Genomic DNA, 9,057 nt, shown 5'->3' on the forward strand with positions numbered 1-9,057 from the left:
AGGCAAGCCCCCTCTTCCTCTTCCTCTTCCTCACTGGGTGGCCGAGGGAAGGTTTGCTTGAGTCCAACAGCCCAGAGTGAGCAGCTGGGGCCGGCCTCCAGGCGAGGACAGGAGAAGATTCCAGGAGGACTGGGAAACCCTGCCCTAAGTCGAGTGTGCAGGAGAGGGGCTTCCCAGGACGGTACAGCTCGTGGATGTCTTGTCCAGGAGAAGGTTATTTCAGGTGCATTTGGGGGATATGTCTGGCCTGGGGCAGGGGGCGTCATCACCACGGACCCCAGTTTGGAATCTTGGTTTTTTTTTTTCCACTGGATCCCTGAAACCCTGCTGCTTCTGCTGCCCCGTTTTGTTTCCACCGTTTCCAGCGGTCGTGACTGAGCTAACCATCCCCAGGGTCCTTCTGTCTTTCGCAATCACACTTTCAAAACAGGCTGAAGAGGATTTTGATTCTGTTAGAATCTTAAAACAATATTTCATTTCTCTTGTGAGAGGAAATCTGTTGTTTGCCTACATCTGAGCCTGCTGACCAAAAAAAGGAAGGGCTCTCTCAAAACAAAAAGAGATAGCGCTGAACCCGGGCACACGTTCTGAACAAGACAGACAGACAGAGTCGGGCGTAGCCTGTATTACTTTCCAAAGAAATGCCGAGAAGGTCAGGGATGTTTTCAGATGTGCTCGGGGCCCCCCACCGAGTCACAACAACCGTGGAAACATGTTTTTCTGTCTTCTTCGTAACCTCGGTTTTCCTCGAAGAGATGACATAATGATTAACCCCCATTCGACACACGACCACTGTGAGCTTGGGGGTCTTCTGCCCCCTGCCCAGTCCACATGAGAAGGTCACGCCCAGGAGCCTCAGGAAGGGCTGTGGCCGTGCAGGGGGGCCACTTGGGATTCCGTGGGCAGCAGCAGCATTTCCTTACTTCCTACTGCGTGCCTCAAGGTGCCCCTCCTCCCTGAAATGCGTGAGCTGCAGGCTTTCCGTCTTGCTTTGTGTGTCTTTACACACTCCGGTGGGCTGCCAGGATTTCGGTCAACCCGGGCCCGAACGCGGGGTGAACGTGCAGGGCTTTGGGAGACATGTGAGCTGGGTTTTGTTAAAACCTGTTTGCTGAAACGGAAGTGAGGCTGTCTGTCTGGTCATTCCTTGGAAAATCTTGTCTTTGTGTTTCAAACATGAAAACACAGGGTCCTTAGTTCGGGGAGATCCTAAGGGCATAGCGAGCATCAGAGCGCAGAAAGGCTTTATCTGGCCTGTTGTGTAGACAACTCCAGCGTCAGTAGAGGGGGAAGGACAGGAGGGAACTTCCTGGTGTCATGAACATATCCTATGTACTGATGTTGGCAGTAGTTCCACGAATGTGTGTTCTTCATGACTCATAGACTGTTTGCTAAAAAGGGCAGGTTTTACAGTCCAGGGGCCTGTGACTCCCCGGGGGGCTGGGTGCCCAGGCCCACGGCACCCTGCGGTGCCCTCTGTGGCGGACAGATGGCTGGAGAGGCCAGGCACTGGCCCAGAGTCCCAGCGGGACAGTTGTGGACACAGGGCCAGTCCCTTGTTTTGAACTGAATTTCTTTCCTCTTTGGCAGGTTCCTCTTTGTTGTGACTAGACTTAGGGCCCCACGTGGCAGCTGGAGTTGGGGGGCACTTCGGGCTGTGGTCACCCCTCCTCTGTGGCCTCCCTAGGAGCACAGTGGAAGGGGCTCTACCCCCCCAGACTTTGATGGACCTGTAAGCAGGGAGAACGGGTCTTTGAAATGGAATTTACAGCTGAGGAGGGACTGCATCTCTGCTGTGCGAACATCCCCCCCCTGCGGCTCTGCCTGATGGCTGAGACCCGACCAGGACACTTGTCCAGGTGGGACAGCAGCCCTTCCAAATGACCACACCGTGCCTGGAAAGAACCCTTTCCACTTTCTGGAAACCTTGAACTTGCCCTCAAGACACTCCAGATCCCAACACGTCCTTTTTCTTCAACCACGTACACACCCACCAGTTCATCACCTGCTGTGTGCCAGACCTGGGCCAGTTCCCTTCGCCTAATCCTCATGGAAACCCCAGAGGGGGCCGGGTTGGCATCCTGTTTACAGCCTTAGGGTGTTTTTTTTTTTTTTTTTTTTTGGTTGCACTGTGCAGCTTGTGGGATTTTAGTCCCCAACCAGGAATTGCACCCAGGCCATGGCAGTGAAAGCACAGAATCCTAACCACTAGGCCACCAGGGAACTCCCAGTCTTAGGGGTGGTGTGGTGCCCGTGGCCATGTGACCACCCATGTCGGGCTGGGATTCGGATCCGGGGTGCATGACACCCGCACTCTTTGTCGGCCCTGCTGGGTTCTGACAATGCAAACTGTGCAAGTCTTGCCGCAGGGACACGTACAGAAGTCTAGAAGCAGGTGTTACCTTCTCAAATGATTTCAGTGCGTAAGTGGAGCACCAGCGCGCTCTTAGGAAACTCCTCCACTTGCACCAAGGATAGCATTCGACATCTCCAAGCTGACCTATGTCCCCCCCTCCACGTTTCTCTCTGCGTCCCACCCCTGCAGTCTCAGCCTGGACCCCCTCCTCCTTGCTCACCTCACTCCACACCCTCTGCCAAGACTCTTCCTAGCACAGGGCCTTTGCACGTGCTGTACCGTCCACCTGGACTGCTCTGCCCTCCACCCTGTGTTTGACCAACCCCTGCTTCTCCTTCACGTCCAGAATTGTCAGCTGGTCTAGCAGGCTCTCCAGCCCTGTCGTGCTGTGCTCCTCCTGCCCGGCTCCTACCCCTGTTTCAGAGGCAATTACAGTTTGGTGGGTGGGTGGGGGAGCGGAGATCATTTGTTGTATGTCGGTCTCCCCCACCAGAGCTCGAGCTTCTCAAGGCAGGGGTTTGTCACCATGCCTGTCGCCCACCAGTGACAGAGCACATGCTCAATAAATATTTGCTGAACTGATCCAAGTGGTTCGGTCTGAGGGCAAAAAAGTCATTTGAGTCATAAAATCAAATTCTGACTCATCCACCCTGGCCTTCTTCCCCAGGCCCCATGAACCCTGGAACGCCATCAGCGAACACACACCGCACACCACTGCTGAGACTGGGAGACCTGGATGACAACGATGTGAATAGAAGGCAGGGCCCACGGCCCATTTCGCAAGGGCCACCCAGGTTTGAAATGCTGGGGGATCATTTTTAGAGTTAAGTGAGTTGTTTATATGGTGTCTTTCTCAGAGAGAGGCTGAAGCTTGGAAATCTCAAGTTCAGGTGAAGCCCGTACACAGGGAGTTGGATCTCCCACAGGACAGGAAGTGAGGCACATCGCGAGGGTCTGCGCCTCGCCTCACCTCACCCCGCCTGTGTCCTGGGGTCCAAGATGCCCCAGTAAGGGTTCTTGCCTCTGAGTCTTGAAAGCGTGTTTTGGTTTTCTTGTGTTCTTGAGAAAGGATCTCTTCTTTGGGGGAAGACATCCTAAAGCATTGAGACTTTGACAGTCAATTTGACTGCTCCTGGGAGCAGACCCTTTTGAAGGGTGGCAGGGAGGGTGATGAGGATGATTGGTAAGGTATCACTCTCCCCTCTCAACCCCCAGCATGATTTATCTGCACCTGCTTTGCTCCCACTCATCGAGTTCTTCCTTCACACGTGCCTCTTATTGAATCTGGTTTTCTGCTAGCCTTCCAAGTCCTGAGGGCAACACTGCTGCACTGGCCATCTCGGGAAGGCACCCCTCACCTATCACCCACTCCACACACACCCCAAAGCCTTCTCTTTCATCCAGGATGGACGTTGACCTCTCCAACTGCATCTTCACGACATCAACTACTCAGCTTAAAACTGAGAAACTCGGCATGATCCAAATGTATAAAAATATTTGGATATTTGACTGAATTCAATTTTCTTCCAACTTTTGCTTTCTGAAAACTTTCAGAACACTGCATATAAAATTCAGCCCGTTTCACCATCCCAGGAAAAGAGGCCCAGGAAATGTGTGTATTAAAAAGTGTTTCCTATCTCCAAGAGAAATGAGGATGATTTAATACTGCATGAGACCTTGGTCTCTGAGCCACAGACTGACTTTTGTGTTTGCATATCTCTGAGAGCAGATAATGCCAAACCATTCACAGAGGGACACACAGCCAAGATTCTAAGAGATGCCCCAAGAAGGGCTGTTTAACTCGTCCCAACAAATAATCCTATAATATATTTGAAAACACTTAGGCATAAGTCCTGTGTATGAAGTTGTTATGGTTACAGAAAGAAAAAATAAATATTTGTGCACACAGACATAACATGAAGTCCTTCTACAGTGAAAACACTCTCCTCTGGAAAGATCTTTGAAAGTCAGAGATGGAGCCTGGAGCAGACGGAGCTAGTGATGGGGTGGGGGCGCAGCATCCGCGTTGTCCATGAGCCTCGTTTAATAACATAAAATGGGGGGGCTGGGGGAGAGAGGTGAACAGACACAAAACGCAAGAGCACTGTTATTTGTTTATTTTCTACTTGTGATGTCATAAGCAGGAGTTTTGCCTGTGTTCTAGTTTATCTCCCATAAATAAATAACTATGTACAAATGTGCTGAGTTTACAAAATGGTAGAGGAAAACCTTTGCATTACAAAAGATACATTTACATGATACACTTTTTTCCATACACAGAAGCATGAAGCATTTCATTCCTAGCTTACTTGAACCAAAGACCCTGTGTGGCAATGTCTAAAGGTGTGTACCTAGGCCTTTCTACCAGAAAGCAAAGCTATAAAAGGAAAATTCCTCAGTTTCTTGAGAATATAGGGCCTGACTCGGCCTGCTACTTATTACTCATCCATATTTAATCTATTCCAGAATGTTGGAAGCTGTCTGGAACAGCTCTCCTCAAATATACGAAGCAGACAACCCCCTGCTGATCTCATTAAAATGCAGATTCTTGTGCCGTAGGTGGGATGGAGCCTGAGTGTCTGCATTTCTAACCAGCTGGCAGGGGCAGCTCCAGCCTCTTGTCCCGGGACCACGTTTCCAAATGGCTGGCTTAGAAGGCGCCTCCGAAGTGGGAGAACTTCTCGAGGGCCTGATCAAGGTGAGGCCCTAATTGGCCATGCTCCAGGCTGCATCCCCAAGCTCCCAAATTCAAGAAACCAGTAGAGCTGGTCTTACTTGGGCCTACAAATGACAAGAACAGTGAGAGTCCAAATGGTCAATGGCATGAATCCTGCAGCTCAAAACTTTCTTACACTGTCTGCTGGGAGGTGCTTCCATCTTCTCTCAGTTTAGAGCAACCATGTGAACAAACGTTTTCAACACTGTCAAAAATAACTAATAACAATAATAATAGGAATAATAATAATGGGAAAAGACACTGTATAAGAAGCTTAACAACAATGACTACTTTTCAGTCCAAATCAAAACAACAACAACAATAAAACGGAGGTTCATTGTTTAAAAATAAAAATGAAAATCTCCTTGCGTTGAATTCCTGTGATAGTCCGGCAACATTAGTCTAACAAGTGCCCTTCACATCTTAACCTTTGTTAAAATGATATTGCTCTGGAAGCCTGAAATTTCAGGATAAATGAGCAAATCTGCTGAAAGAACAAATTCCCAACCATTCTTATTTCTAGTGTTTTTGTTTCTGTTTCACATAACAGTTCCGCCCAGGCAGACAGCTAAGGGCAGGAGTAGGGTCCAATACAGGTAGGGTGGCTCAGGTGGGTTGGCCGAGTTCCCGGGAGGGAGAAATTGGGAGAAATGAAAGGGCTGAAATGCGGCTTGGCTTCATAGATGCGAGAGGGCTGGAAAAGATAGTATAAGGGACCCATGACAAGTGGGAGCACATAAATATATAGACAGGGAAGGGGAGAGAGGGGAAGGGAGAAAGGAGGGAGGGATACAAAGTGGGTGCCGGAGACACAAGGGTAGGGAAAGAAGCCAAAGAACAAAAAAATACTTAAAAAATAAATATCTTGGTCATTATCTATGACTCAATTACACTTCACTTAGTCCACTGGGATGAAGTCTGCCCCAAGGCTGCCAACCAAGAACACTCACCCCTCCTGTGCCCCTTGGTGAGGGCATCGGACACTTTGCAATCTTGTCACTATAAAACTGCCATCTCTGCTCACTTGTCCGATGACATCATGGAAATGGCTGGGTACATACTTCTTCCAACGCGCCCCACCCCCCATAGCCAAGTGTAGAAGCAACGAAAGAAGAGGAGGGTCTCTTCTCCGGTTCTGACGCCTGCTAAGGTGCTTTGGGGTAGTGGGAGAGAAAGGCTGGACAGGAGAGGAGCAATGAGGCCCAGGAGGGAGGAAAAGGCCACCCAACGCCTGGGCCAGGGAGGGAGGTCCCTCAGAGTTTCTGAGGCGTCCGCTCGGTCTTCACGTGCTGCAGTACCACCTCCTTGGCGGGGACCCCGCACTTGTACTCCAGCTCCGCCCGCGAGGTGCCTTGCTTCTTGCGCAGGTGGCAGAGGAGCGCCAAAAGCGCCACGACCAGAGACAGGCTCGCGATGGAGATGCCAACGAGCACGCCCGAATGCAGAGGCCCCGCGGGCGGGGGCGAGGGGCGAGGGGTGGCGCCGGGAGTCGGGCTGCCTGGGAGCGCCCCAGAGCCGCCGTCCTCCTCCTCGTAGCCGCCCTGGTCGCCGCCGCTCACCTTGATGGGGTCACAGTCTGTGCCAGCCTGGCCGAAGAGGGCCGTGTCGGGCCCGCAGATGCACTCGTAGGTGCCCGGGAGGTTGTGGCACTCGCCAGGGCAGTAGCCGTTGTTGCACTCGTTGATGTCCGTGCACACGGAGCCCTCGTCCAGGATGTAGCCCTCGGGGCACCGGCAGATCGCCAGGTTGTTGGGGTCGCAGTCGGCCGGGCACGAAGTCTGGTTGCAGAACATCTGGCACTTGTGTGGGTCATGGGGGGTGGGCGCGAAGCCCTCGGCGCAGATGCAGAGGTAGTCAGTTCCGCCCACGGGCTGGCACTGGTACTCGCAGTTATTGCCGAAGCACGGGTCCACAGGCTCCACGCACTCGCCGTCCACCAGGTCGAAGCCGGGGAAGCAGTGGCACTGGAAGCCGCCCTTCGTGTTGACACAGCTCTGCGGGCACGGACTGGGCACCTGCGTGCAGTCATCCACGTCCTCACACCGGTGCTGGTCCGCAGCCAGCCGGTAGCCCGTCGCGCACATGCACGTGTAGTTGGTGGGCGCGTCGGGGAAGCCGGGGACGCAGAAGTGCTCGCAGAGTTGGTGGCACGGGTGCTCGGCCGGCACCGCACAGGAGCGCCCGTCCGCCTGCAGGGCGGCGTCGGCGGGGCAGAGGCAGCTCGACGCCCCGGCGCTCCCGTTGCACTCGTGCTCGCAGCCGCCGCCCTCCACGCTGCAGTCCCAGGCGCCCGGCGCCTCCCGGCCCCAGCGCGCCTCGGCCTCAGCGGGAGGCACCGCGCACTCCAGCTTCACCTCGAGGGGCATCACGGTGGCCGAGCTGCCCAGCGGCAGAGCCTGGAAGTCCGCGCCGCGGGCCCCGAACGGGGTGCTGTAGGTGACGGAGACGCCGGCGGCCGCCGCGGCGCCGGGCTCCACAACCAGCGGCCGGCAGGAGGCGGCGAAGTTGAACTCGCAGAGGAAGCCGTCGGCCTCCGCGCCGCACGGCAGCTCCTCCCAGGCTGGCTCTCCCGGTGCCGGAGACCCGGCCGCCGAGACGGCGACGCACAGCGGACCGCAGAGGGGCGTCCCGTCGTCGTGAGGCCGCGCCCACCTGCTGTAGCTGGTGCGGTTGTCGCCCGTAACCCACTGGAAGCCGCGCAAGGGCTCGTGGTGCCCCGGGTCGCCGCAGCCGGGCGGGAGCTGCAGGCCGATCCAGAGCCGCGGGCCATCGCCGCCGTCGCCACTCAGTAGCAGGGAGATGACATCCGCTGCCACCGAGGAGCGCACGGTCATCAGGTGGCCCCGCAGCTGCTCGCAGACCCGACTGGCGGCGAGGAAAGTCGCGGGGCCCCGGAAGAGCGCGAAGCAGTCGTGCTCGACGCACTGGCTGCCGAGGGGCTGCGGCTCCGGGGGCGCCGGGAGCCCCAGGCCGGCGGGGGCCAACACGCCAAGGAGCAGGACGCGGAGCATAGTGTCCGCACGCCGCACGCAGGGGCCCGGCCGGGGCTGAGAGGCGCAGGGCGCCGCAGGCGACAGCCGCTCGCGTCGGTCCCGGACTAGGCGCGTCCGGCTGCGGCGCGCAGCCCCGGCGAGGCAGCCTCTGACAGGCGGGCGGGTCCGGGCCCGAGTTTATAAGTGCGCGGCCCCCCTCCCTGGACGTTCGGGAAAAGGAAGGAAGTGCCTGGTGGGAAGGGCTGATGCTGCATTCTCGGATTACTGGGTTCTCCGGACGCCCTGCGCCCGCCCTCGCGCCCGGGATCACCTCTCGGGGATGAGTAAACTCGGCCCCGGCTGGGAGGTCCTCGGGCGGGGCCCGCAGCACAGGCTCCCGGGAGGACAGCACCTCTGTCAGCGCGGCGACAGGACCCGCTCCACGCGTGCAGCCCCACAAGGGGCTTAACCCGCAGCCCTCCTTAACCACCTATTTCAAGGAAAGGCCGGATTGCGGAGCTCTGGGAAGAGGAGACTGGGCGAGGAGGGCTTGGAATGAGAGGTGGGGACGTAGCGCCCAGGACCTGCAGAGCTGCGGGAGGAGGTGCCCGCCACCCAGAGGGTTTTGGGAGGGGCTGCCTAGGGCGTGGCCTTCCCCAAAAAACAAGAGCGCAGGGAGAGCGAGCCACACCCGCCCCGGCCCGGGCGCCTAGCTCCGGAGAAGGAGGCGCTTGGAGACAGAGGGCGTGGCTGAGGCGACCACGCGCAAAGGAGGAGGACTGGCCTAACACCCGGTCGCCGAGTGGGGACCCACGAGTCCCTGAGCGCCAGCTGCCACGGCCAGACCTCATCTCATCGCGTGAGAAAGTCGTGGGGACACTGTCAGGGCGGCAAGGTCTTGCCACCCTTCGGAAGTGGTGGCAGGCGAATTCCCGCCGAGCCCTGTAGGGGCGAGCGAGTTTAGCCTGTTTGGTCTGAGTTCTTCCAGCATCGCAGAGGGACAGTGCAACTCG

At 56.2% G+C, this 9,057-nt stretch overlaps 1 protein-coding gene across 1 annotated transcript; it reads right to left on the minus strand.

The window, feature by feature from the left end:
- Nucleotides 1-4,458: 4,458 nt before the first annotated feature.
- THBD (thrombomodulin) lies at nucleotides 4,459-8,250 on the minus strand. Its single transcript, XM_082645894.1, has one exon. The coding sequence runs from the start codon at nucleotides 8,081-8,083 to the stop codon at nucleotides 6,326-6,328; it is 1,758 nt and encodes a 585-aa protein (XP_082502020.1). The 5' UTR covers nucleotides 8,084-8,250; the 3' UTR covers nucleotides 4,459-6,325.
- Between the last annotated feature and the right edge of the window lie 807 nt (nucleotides 8,251-9,057).

The sequence above is a fragment of the Mesoplodon mirus genome (assembly GCF_964341445.2).
Source record: "Mesoplodon mirus genome assembly, chromosome: 15".
In the NCBI taxonomy this organism is placed as follows: domain Eukaryota; kingdom Metazoa; phylum Chordata; class Mammalia; order Artiodactyla; family Ziphiidae; genus Mesoplodon; species Mesoplodon mirus.

Bases quoted from the DNA above. Each gene is read 5' to 3' on its own strand.
- THBD (XM_082645894.1), bottom strand. From the start codon at position 8,083: ATGCTCCGCGTCCTGCTCCTTGGCGTGTTGGCCCCCGCCGGCCTGGGG.